Here is an 18,464-nt window from a genome sequence, read left to right on the forward strand (position 1 = left end):
CGTCCCCAACCCCAGGGCTCTTGGTTTCTAAAATAATTCCTTGTTCAGAAATGTTTCCACAACAAAAGACTGTGTAAGCACACCCAGCTGGCCCACAATTTACTCCAGTGTCATGCTCAGTTGTAGAGGAATATGTCTTCTTTCTAGGGGTGTGGTGAGGGGAGGCTGTGTAGCTGGAATGCCTCCCAAACCATCAGCCTCTCCAGTCCTCCCTGTTACTTCATCTGATTTTCTCTGTCTCTGAACAATCAAAATGTGCAATACAACATCTTGGTTAACTTGGCTCTTAAACTGAACCAAGTAAGGCAGAAGGGGTTCTTGTGAACTTTACATCTTAGCTTTCAACTGATGCAATCTGCCAAAGTCAAAAATAATCCTAAATACCCTTCTTCATCCAAAGAAGAGTTTTTAGGACAGCAAAAAGATAATTCATCTATTACTCATGCAGCCATTCTTGTTGCACAGTAACACACTTTTGAAAATGAAACAAGTAAATTTATTCACAATGCTGTCAATAAGATATTTGTTTTATCGATGGTCAATGGTATAGAAACTTAAAGGATAAGCACTTTAGAACAGTTCATGAATACAGTGGAAAATATCCAGTAATATCTGTAATTCATCCAATCAATCGACACTTTCACAATACTTAAAGGAACTTATTCATGAAAACTCCTGCATGCATAAAATACCTAAATAGAAATGCAAACTTGATGCATTCAAAACGCTCCTCAGTCTTTAGACGGTTTCTAATAACAATTTAAATGTTATTCCTCCAAAAGTAACGAAGCACTACGAAATTGTTGAATTGTTTACAGCTTAATCACGCAAGCTGCTGTCAATGTGTTAATTTAAAAATTTGATACAAAGGCATGCTTCATTTGATGAGAGAATTACTATTATTTAACTTAACCAAAACTCTACCAAAATATACTCTGGGAAAAGTCTACTACATGCTGGAAAAATGCAAAGTTGATAAGTAAAATGTATCATCCGCAATTTACATTAATCAATGCCACTGTACATTTATTTTGCAGAAATGTGTTTTTTTTTTTGCCTTAATAATACTCCTAAATCTTTGAGCGGTTACAAAGCTTAATCTCGTTTGAAATCGATTTTGTGGTCTGTCAAAACTATAACAAAATTCCGGCATGTGATTGGTTATCACCAGCTCGATTTGAGCACCAATTGGACAGTGCAGATGTCATGCTTGTAACTGGACAATTGAATAGAACAGTTGACATGTCATGCCTGTGTAAATGGACAATGCGTGTCATATGCAAGCGCTGTTGTCGCGCATTTCGGCGACTGAACCGTTGTCTTTTCATGAAAACGTATAACCGATGTCTAGTTTCTTTTTTAAAATGGTGATTGACAAATGGGACTCCCCGTTCGTAGTCGTCCGATTTTGTCAATCACTTGTATGGTTATAGACCGAATTGGACTCCACTCAGTCCTATTACTATAATTTAATAAAAGCTCACACAATCACATTTCTGAAGTGATGAATCAACAATTCTTTGAAACTGTCCTTGAAAAATTAGAAGGCAAGTTGCTGATTCTAGCCATATTCTTTCAAGTTCTCTTGTGACACGTGACATGTCACAGTTTTCCGTAAATTAATAAAACAATAAAACTTACAGATATTCGCAAAAGGTTTGCGTACGAAGAATTGATAGTTACTTTCAAAAATGGGCATTCATTTCAGAATGTAAACTTCTCCCTTTTCGTAGTCTGTGACCACAATCCGATCATCTAGCATTGGTGTGACACTCCGCGGCCATCCAAACTGAATATTTGAACTTGTCTTTCCAGTGAAAGTTCCTTCCAATGTAAACTGTTGAACTCGATTATTTCTCTCATCACATAAGAAAACGTTATTATGTTTGTCAACACATAAGCCATACGGCTCATTCATCTGTCCATGACCGTTTCCTTTTTCTCCAAACTTGTACAAAAACTGTCCTCTCTCATCAAACACTTTCACACAGTTATTATCAGACTCAGTTACCATGAACTTTTCCTCGTAACAAACGCAGCTGAGTGGATGATACAGCCTTTCTGGGCCACTGTTTCCAAACTCAAACACAGGTTCACCATCCATTGTAAACACATGAATTCTGCTGTTACCACGGTCCGCTACAACGATAAAACGTCCATCACTTGTAATACAAACACTTGCAGGATCCCTAAACTCTCCATCTCCACTTCCCTTTTTCCCAAAGCTTTTCACAAAGTTCCTTGTCTGTACATTCAACTGCTGTATTCGGTAATTACATCTATCTGCCACCAGAATCTCGTCATCGTTTAGGAACGTGACGTCGACTGGATTCTTTAATTTTCCATTCTCATTTCGATAACAACCCATTTTTCGCACAAACTTTCTTTTCTCATCAAATACCAGGATACAGTCACCTTCTCTATCAGCCACAGCAATAACACCTTTACTGTTCACTGCAATGCCGGCTGGACCATGCAGCATTTCTCCATGTAAGTCTAACTTGCCTATAACATTTAACTCTCGTGCTTTGACCAGAATAGAAAATGGACTCCGGGCAAGTTTCTGTCCATTTATCTTTAATTCTATTTTATAAGTACCTGGTACTTTCGCTACAAATTTTGCTAGGAAATTTCCATCTTCTTTTTCACTCGTCACCAAGCTTCTCACCTGATCCGCAGGGTCCAAGTGTATTTCAACACGATCTGTGTGCTGAGTGTTTCTGATTTCTCCTTCGCTTGATTTGAGACAAATTTGTAGCTCTGCCTCTACACCAGCTTGGAAATTCTGATCCAGTCCTTCCACGGTCGATCCTTGCACATCTGTCTTGCTGAACTTCGTAAATCCCAGACTCAAACTCTCTGGTTCACATGTCGACACAAACTCCACACACGAGCTAACCGGAAGTGCAGGCATTGTGGTCTCGATGAGGTCTTTGATTCGTTCTTCTACATTTTTCTTGTTTTGCATTATGTCTGAACTTGAGCTTCTCTCAACCAGGTTGTTACTGAACTCAAATGCTTGGTCAAGTTGCTTTTCGAAAGAGACAACCGATGCTTTTCCAGAATGTAATTTCTCAATCCTTGATACGCGAGTCTTCTCGAGGGCAGAAATGGCTTCGCGCTCCAGTTGGCGAAGCTTTCCCATCATCTGTTCGGTTGCTTGAGAGCCTTGGCGTTTAGCTGTGGTAATGTTCGTTTCTAACTCAAGTTCCGTCTTCTCAAATTCACGAATAACACCTCGGCAAGCCTCTTTCTTCCCTTTGACCAGCTGCGCTCTGGCAATGATGTTTACTTTTTCATCGTCAGCTGCCTTTTCAAGCGTAACAACATCGTGGCTTTTGTGATCTGTGGCGATGCAAACTTGACATACACACCTTTGACAGTCAACGCAAAAAAAACGAATCGCATCTTTTTTGTGGTAATTCTCTGAGCAAAATGACTGCCTTTTCAACAAGGCCTCGTAGTCTGCGGCTTGAAACTGTTGCACTGGTGTGACTTTGTGTCCCTCAAACATAGTTTCTCGAAACACTTCGTGTGCTTTCACACAGTCGGGGCACATAAACTTCTCGCAATCAAAGCAGTAGTTGATCTCAGCGCTCTTCCTCTGGCATGTACTACAGCTGATCTCCTTTCCTTTGCCACTGCGTCGAACAGCAAGAAGACTCAACAAACTGTTGTGCAGAAAACTGCTCGGCAGATCATCAAAGCGATTTCCTTCGGGGATGCCAATTTGTGCCTGACACTCGGGGCATCGATAAAACCCTTGTTTTTGGCTCGTTAGTGCATGTCTCTCCAGGCATTCACAACAGAACGTATGAAGACAAGCGATGGTCTTCGGTTTGGTGTAAGTATCGAAACAAATCGAACATGTTACATGCTCTTTGAGGTTTTTTAGAAGCGACTCCATCACGAATTGCAGATAAAAACACAGCTTTGTTTTGTTTGAGATTCCGAGAAACTGAACTTGGATTAGCATACTATTTAAAGCAGCGAATCAGATCTCTGTGGGATCGCGTGATCTTCGCGCAGAGATTGACAGTTTAACATTTCAGTTTTATTCACCTATTGTCTACTTTCTCTATCACAGCGTTCTAAAATCGATTCCATAGCGTGACCGAATGTGTCGCTCTACCTGCTGTATCATGAAAACAACATGCTACGACAGATGGAAATAACCATCTGCCTCATTTTATCATCGCTACATTTACCGCCGTTTAATGAGTTTGGGATCCCGAGAAACTTGTTTGACACCACACGAGAAATAATCAGTATTCTATTAAAGCAGCGAATCGGATCTCTTCAGAAGAGATCTTGTGTTCTCTAGAGCGGCATTTGATAGCATCAGTTCTGGATTTCATTGTTTCTAATGAAGCGTGAGAGAAATAATTAACAGATGTCTGGTTTTCAAGAGCTGTCACGAGAGCGGACTAACGAAAAGGTAAAATCTGCTTACCTACGTTAAGGGAAACTAGCTCTCTAAAGGTTGTAACCTATTTTGATTCGTTTGCGTATCGCATTTGGTGCGGCTCGTGGGCTAGGATCAATGTCAAAGGAATTGCGACCCTACCCCTCCCTTAACCCAAAAACAGTCAACTAATAACAACTTAGGGTTAATGTTGTGTTAGGAGAGGGGTAGGTGCATAGTTGTGTCAAATAAATTTAGTTGAAAGTTAAAGAGGAAAAGAAAACGCTCAGCTGCGATTCTTCTCTGCAGCACTATTTTCAATAGGTGGCGATCTCTGTGAGAGCGGTCCAAGGCATTTTGCATCGGAAAAAAGTTTCGCCTCAAACTTTTCCCATTTTATTATCTTTTGTGAAAGTAAATAAAACCTTGTTGGTTTCTGGAAATACGTTGAAAAACAATTTAGAGCTCTCAATAAGCAATGCTGCAGAAGGCCCTTCTGCTTTCTGAAATTGGTCAAAAGTACCCTTTCTTTCTTAGGTGATATTTCTCTGTCAGAAATTATTCAGCGTTAATTGATTTCCGGTTGATGTTTTGCGTTAAGTGACAGATGGTATAACAATAGGATCATATTATATATTTAAAATGAGATGGACCAGAGCGTGAAACTCGTGACAGTGTGACAGAGAGGGAGATCAAGGTGAGTTTATAAGATAAAACGTGAAGTTTCAGAACATAGCCGACTCTTAAGTCTCATTTCCGACATCTCAAGTCTTGACCAGATCATTAAAGACTCCGGCTTATTTCTTCTAATAAGATGTTCCAAAGCATAGAAATATAAAAGCATCTTGCACTTTCCTTCCTAATTTCCTTCTTCGTAATGACTTCAAACTTTTTATGATTTTGCTGGTGTGACAATAGATTATACAATTTAGTCTGTTGAGCAAACTCCGACCGTTCTATATTGGTAGCTTCATGAATCTTCGATTTGAACCATTTTAAAAGGAAAAGATAGGAAGACAGAGCTATAAGAATACATCGATTGATATTCTAAACAGCTAAAATCTGGTAAATGATTTTGTCTCGTGACGAAAAAGGTTAACGAAACGTAACGAATATCAAGTTGATTTGCGTTCAGTCAACGTGTTATTTGTGTTTAAGGAACTTGAACTAGTTCAAACCTGTATGAACATTTCAAACCAAACTACAGCATTTTATTTAGCGATAAACAACACTAGACTACGGGCAGTTCCTCATTGTCGGCAAAGTTATACTAAAAATATCAGTGAAGAAAAAAATAACGTAAGTGCTTACTCCAAAAGCACAGAGCGGTGCGCTAACATCTCTCTCTCTTGTTCAACTCTGGTTTTTTTTTTCGATTTGCACATTCGCCCAAAAAGAAATAAAAAAACCGCTCAGCTGCAATTCTTCTCTGTCACACTATTTTCAGTTAATTCTTGTGACCATGCAGCTTTCAAACATCAGCCTTCCGGTTCAACAAATATAAACGGCGCGTGAGAAGGGGGTGCGGGGGGAGGGTGGGGAATAATGGGCGAAAAAAGAGGGACTAGAAATGAAGGAGTCGCCCACTTAACTAGGCTCCAATAACAAACTTAGGAAGGCTACTTGAAAGGTACACTTTTACCTCCTTAAACGGGAAGTAATACTCAAGCAGCGAAATCAGGGAGATTAACTTAAGGAAAGGGAAAATCAATCTAGCTAGGCTAAGGGAGCGATATTTATTAATCGATGGGGGGAGGGGGGAGGGGGGGGGAGGAGGAGAATAAAACATGACCTGCGCGACCTCCACCACTTCTGGGTGAACTAAAAGTTAAAAAAAATATTACAAGATTGACAGGTTTATAAGTATTCAGTTGGAAGTTTCATAAAATCTTGGTCTCGTTTGTTGCAGTTCGGTACTTGATTGTAGGAATAAGTACTACAAAATGGGTTTGCTAGTCTAAATGACAAGTTTAAGAAGTATAACTAGTTGGGGCCTTTTTCTTGAAGGGCCTGGTAACTTAAAAGGCCTGTAATGCAGTTCTGTTTACAATCAAGATAGGCTTTAAACAATTTTGAAAATAACACAATTCAACTATCAGCAAAAAATTAAAAATGAATCAGTTAGGGTATCCGAACGAGCTTCTCTATTTTTCAAATATTAACTATAAAATAGGGTTTGGGGTCCGTTGAGTTACCGGTACTATCAAGAAACAAGATGGCCCTACAACTTTCTCTCTCTCTCTCTCTCTCTCTCTCTCTCTCTCTCTCTCTCTCTCTCTCTCTCTCTCTCTCTCTCTCTCTCTCTCTCTCTCTCTCTCTCTCTCTCTCTCTCTCTCTCTCTCTCTCTCTCTCTCTCTCTCTCTCTCTCTCTCTAGACGAAAAGTGTGGCACTTTAGTCACCTTTTCTCTCCCTTGTTAGAACTTCTTCAAAATCTTGCCCTTTTCAATGAAACTCTAGGAGTTACAATAGCAGAGTACTGTGCATGAAAAATGCACGAATTAGTCAGCACACTCGCATGAATGTGCCGTAGTTAAAATGTTTGAGGTAATCTCACTGAATTTTTATTCCTTTGAAGACTGAAAATAATACAACTTTTGTCAGAGAGGCAAGGGCGGCAAGGAATTTTTCATCGAGCATAGAAAATTGCACAACGTCGTCAGAATTAAAAGAAGTCAGATTTTTTCAGCTTACCTATAGGTCTATTTATTTTGGCTGTTGCTTTTGCTCGTTTTTTGTTTCTTTTTACCGACAAAGTAATGACGTCGAGCTTAAAAAAAGAAGTTCAATTTTCTAATAACCATTTTTTTTTTGCGTGGATTTAAAACCTCAAATAATTCATTGAAGGCACCGTGGAATGTCTTGCACAACATCGCAAGAGCACAGTAATTCCCAAGGTGAATCAGTCGCTGTTGGATGATGGATTAATATCAGGGTTGAACACCATTTCCAGATTATCTGAGTATGCTAGCCCATAAATAATAATAAAAATGATGGCTGCTTCCAAAACAACTAATGCTGCAGCTACAGCCACACACTGAAGCAATTTTTTTTTACACCATGAGCAATTTTTGAAACATTTTTAGTACTGCATTGTAAGGGTAAGCGTTCTGCACGAAGGGGACACGCGATAGACACTATACAACTTGAAGGGGCTTTGTCAGGGATTTTAACAAATTTTTAAACAGCCAAATTATGTATTGGTGTCGTAGGAAACCTGAAAATGACTGCCATTTTTATTAACAATTGCTATATCAGAGCACTGAAAGAGCTTACAACCGTCTTTGGCTGCGAATGGCTTGGATGGAAATGAATTACAACGTGAAAAATTTAGGCTAAACTTTTCAAGTTGTTTCCTCGGGCCATCAAAAAATCGAAATTAATAGTAGGGGTCTTATTTCTTTCCGCAAATTTATTTATTTTTTATTATTTTTCTCCGGATGTTTTTCTGGGTTAAGTAGTCTACCAATAATTTCAGAGCAGTTTAGACCAACTATCCACAAAATTTCCGTGACGTAGCTCCTTTAATTATTCCCCTAATATTCCTCCCTTGCACCTCGACAGATTGAATCAAAAGCCAGAGAATCCGGCCATCTTAATGAACAAGCGAAAGGGCGGATCGAGAACACGAGAGGAGCCAAACTGAGAAATCGATCAGAAAGATGCCCAAAGAAGATTTACAGGGTGGCGGGGGTAGGATTTCAAGGCTAAGACGTTGAGGGGAAGAAAAGAGGGAGAAATTAAAAGCAGAAATAACAATGACATACAATCCGCGACTAAAAACTAATGCTCCCGTTGACATGTAATATGCTGCGTTGCAAAATTAAAGACGTCAATCAAACAGGCGCGGGAAATAAAGAATGACTAAAATGAAAGCAAATAAAATATACGAACGACTGAATATGCTGCATGTTGAATTGAGACTGAGCCTGTCTGCCGAAGGCAGTGTTTTCAATAACGACTGAACGAAATAGCGTGAGTTAAATTGACGACTAGCTGATGACAATCAAACTAAAACGTTCCCCAACGTGAATCGTGAGGGCCTGAGGTAATTGGAACTAGGAAATTTGCTGGGCATTTTCTATCCGTAAGGGCGCAAGCAAATGCAATCGTGACAACGTCTTCCAATAACAAAAAGAGACAGAGAATTTCTGGATTAATGGTCGTTTCTGGGAAACTGCCCACCTACCCCTCCCCAAACCTAACATTTTGCCCAAAGAAAGAAGTAAGTTTTAATGTTAGGTTAGGGGAGGGGGAAGGGGGGCAGTTTCCCAGAAACGACCATTGATCATTATTTGCTGATAGTTGACAAGGGAAGAAGGCCCAAGTCAACTATCAAAGTTAATAGAGCGCCGATAAACGACACTGGTGCGCGCGTTATAAAAACGATAACGAGTTGTGAAATTGCCATACAAATGATGCCAATTCTTGGTATTCAAACCTCTCTCCTGCACCTTGTGTTTTACTCTATATTTGAGCATTTTGACATTGTCCCCTAATGCTGTCGTTGTTCGGCATTTTGACAGTTTGAAGTAAAACCTAATGCGTAGCAATTCTAGATGAGCCCTCTCTACACAGAAGGCAGGTTTGTTACATTAAGCCGGAAACAAGCATGGAAGCATGAAAATGATGGAAATAAAACTTTTTAGTGCTGCCTTCTTTGTATCATAGTCCAGTTACTCAAAACCTTTTTGACAACCCTGAGAGGGCATTATTTGGCCGTGGGTTAATACCAATTTATCCTCAAGTGTCGACAATATCTGTCACTCGTATGAGATATTATAAACTTGTGTTCAACAACGGACAAATAATGTTCTGTTTAGTCCAGATCTATGGTTACTGAATACGTATTTAAACCAAAAGCAATTTTTAAACACGCAAAAACATCAAATGCAGAAAACACTAGCACATTGGTCAGCTCACAGAAACCCTATTTCAACCTCTAACTAAATGTAAAACAAGTTCTGATTCAAAACATACAGTAAAGGTCGGTATAAATAGTTTATTAATCTAATTGTAGTTCTGATGTTGCCTTAGTAACTTATGATTTGTACATAGCGATATAAACCTCTGTATTCTTCAAAAGTACATTTCAACTGAGTGTCTTACAACCAAATCCAAAGTGATCACTACTGCCAATCATCAAGCTTTTTTAAATTGAGTATCCAAAAACCAAAACCTAAGTAGTAACAACTACCAATCAGAACAAAAGGTTTAGATTTACATTTGATTGGTTGAGATTGTGACGTGAGTTTTCTGGACCAATCACACAACAAAGTAAAGCAAAACCAAAGCAATCCAGCATCACTTTAGATACTTAGTTGAAAACTGCTCTAACAGAAGAAATATGACAAAATGCCCGAGATAACTCAAAGAAAAAAAACTGAAAAGAGCCTGAAGCGCTGGAAATATACGAATGGCACAACTCCAACACTCGATCATGATAAGGCTCGTACCTGATTGGTCAAGAGGGAGGCATAGGCTCTCTAAACCAATGACAGACTACAGTCAAGCTAAATCAATGCCTACGACTATATTCATGACTACTTTTGACACTTAATTAAAAATTTCTTTTACAGTTTACAATATTACCATACAAAGACTAGTCTTAAAAGAATCCTGAACATGACTAATGATTAGGTCTCTAGATACTGATGCTGTATTGCACTACTCGTTAGGCCTGATCTGTAGAGTTATTTTTCTGTTGGTTATTCAGGCATTCTCGTAGTTTATTCTCAGTCCTTGTAAGCCTATGTTCCAAAATTGAAACCCTCTGCAACAAAAAGTGGCTCAATGAATATGAAAATCTCTCCCCAACACCAAAAATGTCGTGAAAAAGTCAAATATCATTGAGTTTAAGCGTACGCTAATACATCTCCATGTTGCACGAAATCTTTGCCTCGTCTCTGTACAACAAAAAACTCATATGAGACTGTTCATAACCTTTTTCCCGACGGGAGCCATGGACTTGACAGCTAATTACTGTTTCAGAAATGAACCCCACCTCGCGATCAGGTATTCCTTTTTCTAGGGGGAGGGGGAAGAGAGAAAGAGAAACTGTAGTGTTTCCTCCACCACCTCCCCCCCCCCCCCCCCAACGCGCCTGATTCAGGCTAAATGAATCTATGCCTCTTAAATACTGATAAAAAGGAACTAACTAAAATTGAGTGCACGAAAGCCGTGCTCCCCGTTTCTGTCTTGTGTCTTGTTTAAGGAAGGGTGTTTTAAAATGGATATTGATTGATGGCTGATAGGTGTAAACTTTTCATCAGGCCACACCCTTTCGCTCTTTTCTCCCTGACATGGGTGCCCCTTCAACTCCTAGTATTTTCCCAATGAATAACAGCGTGATGAGGTCATTAACAGTAGTGTATCCACCGTCCCCACCCCCAAGGTTCTTGGTTTCTAAAATAATTCCCTGTTCAGAAATGTTTCCATAACAAAAGACTGTGTAAGCACATCCAGTTGGCCCACGATTTACTCCAGTGTCATGCTCAGTTGTAGAGGAATATCTCTTCTTTCTACGGGTGTGGTGAGGGGAAGCTGTGAAGCTGGAATGCCTCCCAAACCATCAGCCTCCCCATTCCTCCCTGTAACTTCATCTAATTTTCTCTGTCTCTGAACAAAAAAATGTGCAAGACAACATCTTGGTTAACTTGGCTCTTAAACTGAACCAAGTAAGGCAGAAGGGCTTCTTGTGAACTTTACATCTTAGCTTTCAACTGATGCAATCTGCCAAAGTCAAAAATAATCCTAAATACCCTACTTCATCCAAAGAAGAGTTTTTAGGACGGCAAAAAGATAATTCATCTATTACTCATGCAGCCATTCTTGTTGCACAGTAACACACGTTAGAAAATCAAACAAGTAAATTTATTCACAATGCTGTCAATAAGATATTTGTTTTATCGATGGTCAATGGTATAGAAACTTAAAGGATAAGCACTTTAGAACAGTTCATGAATACAGTGGAAAATATCCTGTAATATCTGTAATTCATTCAATCAATCTACACTTTCATAATACTTAAAGGAACTTATTCATGAAAACTCTTGCATGCATAAAATACCTAAATAGAAATGCAAACTTGATGCATTCAAAACACTCCTCAGTCTTTAGACGGTTTCTAATAACAATTTAAATGTTATTCCTCCAAAAGTAACGAAGCACTACGAAATTGTTGAATTGTTTACAGCTTAATCATGCAAGCTGCTGTCAATGTGTTAATTTAAAAATTTGATACAAAGGCATGCTTCATTTGATGAGAGAATTACTATTATTTAACTTAACCAAAACTCTACCAAAATATGCTCAGGGGAAAGTCTACTACATGCTGGAAAAATGCAAAGTTGATAAGTAAAATGTATCATCAACAATTTACATTAATCAATGCCACTGTACATTTATTTTGCAGAAATGTGTTTTTTTTTGCCTTAATAATACTCCTAAATCTTTGAGCGGTTACAAAGCTTAATCTCGTTTGAAATCGATTTTGTGGTCTGTCAAAACTATAACAAAATTCCGGCATGTGATTGGTTATCACCAGCTCGATTTGAGCACCAATTGGACAGTGCAGATGTCATGCTTGTAACTGGACAATTGAATAGAACAGTTGACATGTCATGCCTGTGTAAATCGACAATGCGTGTCATATGCAAGCGCTGTTGTCGCGCATTTCGGCGACTGAACCGTTCTTTTCGTGAAAACGTATAACCGATGTCTAGTTTCTTTTTTAAACTAGTGATTGACAAATGGGAATCCCCGTTCGTAGTCGTCCGATTTTGTCAATCACTTGTATGATTATAGACCGAATTGGACTCCACTCAGTCAGATATTCGCAAAAGGTTTGCTTACGAAGAATTGATAGTTACTTTCAAAAATGGGCATTCATTTCAGAATGTAAACTTCTTTCTTTCTGAAGTCTGTGACCACAATCCGATCATCTAGCATTGGGGTGACACTCAGCGGCAATCCAAACTGAATATTTGAACTTGTCTTTCCAGTGAAAGTTCCTTCCAATGTAAACTGTTGAACTTGATTATTTCCCCGATCACATAAGAAAACGTTATTATGTTTGTCAACACATAAGCCATACAGCTGATCCATCTGTCCATCACCGTTTCCTTTTTCTCCAAACTTGTACAAAAACTGTCCTCTCTCATCAAACACTTTCACACAGTTATTATTCATGTCAGCTACAAAGAACTTTTCCTCGTAACAAACGCAGTCGATGGGATGATCCAGCCTTTCTGGGCCGCTGTCTCCAAACTTAAACACAGGTTCACCATCCATTGTAAACACCTGAATTCTGCTGTTATTATAATCCGCTACAACGATAAAACGTCCATCAATTGTAATACAAACACTTAAAGGAAACTTAAACTCTCCATCTCCACTTCCCTTTTTTCCAAAGCTTTTCACAAAGTTTCCTGTCTGTACATTCAACTGCTGTATTGGATGATTACCTCCATCTGCCACTAGAATCTCGTCATCGTTGAGGAATGTGACGTCGACTGGATTCTTTAATTGTCCATTCTCATCTCCATGAGAACCAATCTTTCGCACAAACTTTCCTGTCTCATCAAATACCAGGATACAGTGACCTTCATAATCAGCCACAGCAATAACACCTTTACTGTTCACTGCAATACCGGTTGGACCTTGCAGCATTTCTCCCTGAACGTCCAACTTGCCCATAACATTTAACTCTCGTGCTTTGACCAGAATAGAAAATGGACTCCGGGCAAGTTTCTGTCCATTTATCTTTAATTCTATTTTATAAGGACCAGGTACTTTCGCTACAAATTTTGCTTGGAAATTTCCATCTTCATTTTCACTCGTCACCAAACTGCTCACCTGATCCGCAGGGTCTATGTGTATTTCAACACGATCTGTGTGCTGAGTGTTACTGATTTCTCCTTCGCTTGATTTGAGACAAATTAGTAGCTCTGCCTCTACACCAGCTTGGAAATTCTGATCCAGTCCTTCCACGGTCGATCCTTGCACATCTGTCTTGCTGAACTTCGTAAATCCCAGATTCAAACTCTCTGGTTCACATGTCGACACAAACTCCACACACGAGCTAACCGGAAGTGCAGGCATTGTGGTCTCGATGAGGTCTTTGATTCGTTCTTCTACATTTTTCTTGTTTAGCATTATGTCTGAACTTGAGCTTCTCTCAACCAGGTTGTTACTGAACTCAAATGCTTGGTCAAGTTGCTTTTCCAAAGAGAAAACCGATGCTTTTCCAGAATGTAATTTCTCAATCCTTGACACGCGAGTCTTCTCTAGGGCAGTAATGGCTTCACGTTCCAGTTGGCGAAGCTTTCCCATCATCTGTTCGGTTGCTTGGGAAACTTGGCGTTTAGCTGTGGTAATGTTCGTTTCCAACTCATTTTCCGTGTTTTCAAGTTCACGAATAACACCTCGGCAGACCTCCTTCATCTCTTTGACCAGCTTTGCTCTGGCAATGATGTTTGCTTTTTCATCGTCCGCTGCCTTTTCAAGCGGAACAACATCGTGGCTCTTGTGATCAGTGGCGATGCAAACCTGACACACGCAGCTTTGACAGCCCACACAGAAAAACTTTGTTACTTCTTTCTCGTGATACTTAACGGTGCAAAATGACTGCCGTTTCAACAACGCCTCGTAGTCTGTGGCTTGAAACTGTCGCACTGGTGTGACTTTGTGTCCTTGAAACAAAGTTTCTCGAAATACTTCGTGTGCTTTCACACATTCTGGGCACATAAACTTCTCGCAGTCAAAGCAGTGGTTGATCTCAGCGCTCTTCTTCTGGCATGTACTACAGCTGATTTCATCTCCCTCGCCGCTGCGTCGAACGGCGAGAAGACTCAACAAACTGTTGTGCAGAAAACTGCTGGGCAGATTATCAAAACGCTTTCCTTCAGGGATGCCAATTTGTGCCTGACACTCGGGGCATCGATAAAACCCTTGTTTTTGGCTCGTTAGTGCATGTCTCTCCAGGCATTCACAGCAGAACGTATGAAGACAAGCAATGGTCTTCGGTTTGGTGTAAGTATCCAAACAAATCGAGCATGTTACATGTTTCTTGAGGTCTTTTAGAAGTGACTCCATCACGAATTGCTGAGTGAAACACAGCCCTATTTTGTTTGAGATTCCGAGAAACTGAACTTGGATTAGCATTCTATTTAAAGCAGCGAAGCAGATCTCTGTAGGGATCGCGTGATTGACAGTTTTGAATTACAATTTTATTCACCTATTGTTTACTTTCTCTATCACAGCATAGTAAAATCGATTTCATAGCGCGACCGAATGTGTCGCTGTAGCAACTGTATCACGAGATACACTACGCTGGGAACGTTTGTTCATGTACCATCTAGCTCATTTTATCATCGCTACATTTACCGCCGTTTAGTGAGTTTGGGATTCCGAGAAACTTTTTTGATTCCACACGAAAATTATTAGAAAGGTTTTTTGGAAGCGACTCCATCACGAATTGCAGAGAGAAACACACCTTCTTTTGTCTGAGATTCCGAGAAACTGAATTATATTTAAAGAAGCGAATTAGATCCCTTGAGAATCATGTGATCTTTGCACAGAGATTGACAGTTTTGCATTTCAATTTTATTCACCTGCTGTCTACTTTCTCCATCACTGCGTAACTATATCAGTTCCATAGCGTGACCGAATGTGTCGCTCTAGCCATTGTATCACGAAAAGAACACGCTGCAAACGTTTGAAATTATACCATCCACCTCATTTTATCATGGCTATATTTATCGCCGTATAGTGAGTTGAGATTCCAAGAAACCTGTGCAACTTTCAAACATCAGTCTTCCGGTTCAACACATGCGAACAGAACGGGGGAAGGGAGGGTGGGATGATGAGGGAAAAAAAGAGACTCAGTTGAAAGTAGATGGAGGAGTCACCTTCTTAGCTAAGTTCTTCTCTTTTCAAGCGTTCGGTGACAGCCTAACAGAGGGTGAAGCTGATGTGGTCTCGCCTTCGGTCCAAGGCTGTTTGAATACAGTGTATGCATCAAATAGGAGATTTTGACCCCTAATGCTGTTGTTAATCGGCATTTAAAAGTTTGAAAAAGATAATACGTAACAATCTAGATAAGCCCTTTCTACATAGAAGGCAAGTTTGTTACAATAAGCCGGTAACAGGCATAGAAGCATGACAATGGTGGAAATAAAACTTTTTAGTGCAGCCTTCTTTGTATCACAGTCCAGTTACTCTAAATGTCAGTGGTATCTTCCCTGAGGACTAGGGCCAGTCTCTGCCGAGGTTTTGCCATTCGACACTACGTTAAACCTCGGCGGACGTGTGTTTTCATCGCTTGTTATTCTCGCCTTTATTTTTCGGATGAGGATCGTTTAACTAGACTCACATCGAAGAAATAGAACATTACGAAATCATTACGGATATTGTACCACTTTTCAAGGTTACGGAAAAGGACACTTCTTTGTTTGAAAGGATTTCTCATACAGTATTGTATTCAAACAGTGTGCTGAGCGTATTTGTTCGGATCGAATAAAACGTGGAATTGACACTGAATTGACGGCTGTTACACAAAATCTTTTTGACAACCCTGAGAAGCCATTACTTGGCCGTGGATCTATAGTTACTGACTACGTATTTAAACCAAAAACAATTTTAAAACATATAAGAACATTGAATACAGAGAACACCAGAAAATAAAATCAGCTCACAAAAAACCTACTTCAACCTCCGACTAAATGTAAACCTAGTTCTCATTCCAAACATACAGCAAAGGTAGGTATAAATAGTTTATTAATCTACTTGTAGTTCTGGTATTGCCTTAGTAACTTTATATGATATGTACATGCACACAGATATACAACACTGTATTCTCAAAAAGCGAATTTCAATCGAGTGTCCAAATCCAAATTGATCACAACTGGATCACCAAATCCAAATTGATCACAACTGCCAATCGTCGAGCACTTTTCAATTGAGTATAGAAAAACCAAATCCAGTTGTGATGACAACCGCCAATCAGAAAAAAGGTTACCATGATTATTAGCCAATGAGAACACAGAGTAGAAACAGGCAACCTCCTTAAAGCGCGGGAAGACGCGAGTGACCAAGTCGTGTTTGGTTTTAGTTTTACATTTGATTGGTTGAGATTGTGACACGAGTTTTCTGGACCAATCACACAACGAAGTGAAGCAAAACCAAAGCAATCCAGCATCACTTTTGATACTCAGTTGGAAACTGCTCTAATAAAGGAAATATAATAAAATGCCAAAGATAACTCAAAGAAAAAAACTGGCAAAGAGCCTGACGCGTTGGAAATATACGAATGGCCCTACTCCACACTCGATCTTGATAAGGCTCGTACCTGATTGGTCAAGAGGGTGGCATAGGCTCTCTAAACCAATAACATACTAAAGTCAAGCTAAACCAATGCCCATGACTATATCCATGACTATTTTCGACACTCAATTGAAAATTTCTTTCATAGTTTACAATATTACCATACAAAGACTAGTCTTAAAAGAATTCTGAACATGTCTAGTGATTAAGTCTCTTTATACTGACGCCGCATCGCGCTACTCATTAGGTCTGATCTGTAGAGTTATTTTCTGTTGATTACCCAGGCATTTTCGTAATTTATTCTCAGTCATCGTCAGCATATATTCCAAAATTGAAACTATCTGCAACAAAAGGCGGCGCAATGAATATAGAGTATCTCCCTTACTCTAAAAAATATTTTTCGCTTCAGCATAAGCTAATACATCTCCGTGTTGCATGAAATCTTTGCCTCGTCTCTGTACAATAAAAACCTCATATTAGACTGTTCGTGACCTTTTTCCCGACGAGGGCCACGGACTTGGTCACCAGTCGCTGTTTCAGAAATGAGCTCCATCTTGCGATCAGGTATTCCTTTTCCCAGGGGGAGGGGGGAGAGAGAAAGAACAACTGTGGTGCTTCCATACCATCCCCCTTCCTCCCTCTCCCCCCCCCCCCACCAAACAAAGAAGAAGACCGCCTAATTCAGGCTAAATGAATCTATGCTTCTCAAAGACTGGTAAAAGGAACTAGCAAAAATTGAGTACGCGAAAGCTGTGTCCCCCGTTTCTAAGTCTTGTGTCTTGTTAAAGGAAGGGTATTTTAAAATGGATATTGATCGATAGGTGATATGTGTAAGCTTTTCATTGGGCCACACCTTTTGCTCCTTTCCCCCTAGCATGGGTCCCTCTTCAACCCCTGGTATTCTGCCCTATGAATGGCAGCGTGATGGGGGTCACTAACAGGAGTGCATCCCCCGTCCCCACCCCCCCCAAGGCTCTTGGTTTCCAAAACAATTCCCTGTTCACAAATTTTTCCACAACTAACCTGTGTGAGCACATCCAGCTGGCCAACAATGTGCTCCAGAGTTATGCTCAACTGTGGAGGAATATCTCTCCTTTCCAGGGGTGTGGTGAGGGCCCTGGCAGAGGCTGTGTAGCTGGAATGCCTCCCAAACCATCAGCCTCCCCTGAATCCTCCCTGCTACTTCATCTAATTTGCTCTGTCTCTGAAGAGTGAGAATTTGCAAGACAACATCTTGGTTAACTTGGCTCTTAAACTGAACCAAGTAAGGTGGAAGGGTTTCTCATGAACTTCACATCTTAGCTATCAACTGATGCAATCTGGCATAGTCAAAAAAATAATCCTAAATAGCCTACTTCATCCAAAGATGAGATTTTAATACAACAAAAGAGATAACTTACCATTACTCATGCAGCCATTCTTGTTGAAGAGTAACACACTTTTGCAAATCAAACAAGTAAAATTTATTCACAATGCATTCAGTAAGATATCACTTCAACAATGGTCAACACTATTTGAACCTAAAGGAGAACTGTACTCAGTTCATGAGTACAGTGAAAAGTATCCTATAATATCAGTAATTCATTCAATCAATTTATATTTCATACTATTTAAAGGAACTTGTTCATGAAAACTCCTGCATGCATTGAATACCTAAATAGCAATTGCAACTTGATGCAATCAAAACACTCCTCAGTCTATAGACGGTTTCTAAACACATCTCAAATGCAATTCCTG

At 39.7% G+C, this 18,464-nt stretch overlaps 4 protein-coding genes across 4 annotated transcripts in view; all 4 read right to left on the reverse strand.

Moving 5' to 3' along the window:
- Positions 1 to 18,464, reverse strand: part of LOC113678272 (uncharacterized) — a 135,645-nt gene that overhangs the window by 111,586 nt on the left and 5,595 nt on the right. The gene's annotated exons all lie outside the window — the stretch shown is intronic.
- LOC113685007 (E3 ubiquitin-protein ligase TRIM45-like) overlaps positions 1 to 18,464 on the reverse strand; it is a 78,816-nt gene that overhangs the window by 41,541 nt on the left and 18,811 nt on the right. The window lies entirely within an intron of this gene.
- On the reverse strand, positions 474 to 4,768 carry LOC113667649 (E3 ubiquitin-protein ligase TRIM45). The gene has a single exon (XM_027183507.2). It carries the CDS (start codon positions 3,974 to 3,976, stop codon positions 1,700 to 1,702), a length of 2,277 nt encoding a protein of 758 aa, XP_027039308.2. The 5' UTR covers positions 3,977 to 4,768; the 3' UTR covers positions 474 to 1,699.
- LOC113673266 (E3 ubiquitin-protein ligase TRIM45) lies at positions 11,255 to 17,034 on the reverse strand. The gene has a single exon (XM_027189656.2). It carries the CDS (start codon positions 14,565 to 14,567, stop codon positions 12,291 to 12,293), a length of 2,277 nt encoding a protein of 758 aa, XP_027045457.2. The 5' UTR covers positions 14,568 to 17,034; the 3' UTR covers positions 11,255 to 12,290.

The sequence above is a fragment of the Pocillopora damicornis genome, chromosome 5 (assembly GCF_964200805.1).
Source record: "Pocillopora damicornis chromosome 5, jaPocDami1.2, whole genome shotgun sequence".
Taxonomy (NCBI): Eukaryota; Metazoa; Cnidaria; class Anthozoa; order Scleractinia; family Pocilloporidae; genus Pocillopora; species Pocillopora damicornis.

Bases quoted from the DNA above. Each gene is read 5' to 3' on its own strand.
- LOC113667649 (XM_027183507.2), bottom strand. From the start codon at position 3,976: ATGCTAATCCAAGTTCAGTTTCTCGGAATCTCAAACAAAACAAAGCTG.
- LOC113673266 (XM_027189656.2), bottom strand. From the start codon at position 14,567: ATGCTAATCCAAGTTCAGTTTCTCGGAATCTCAAACAAAATAGGGCTG.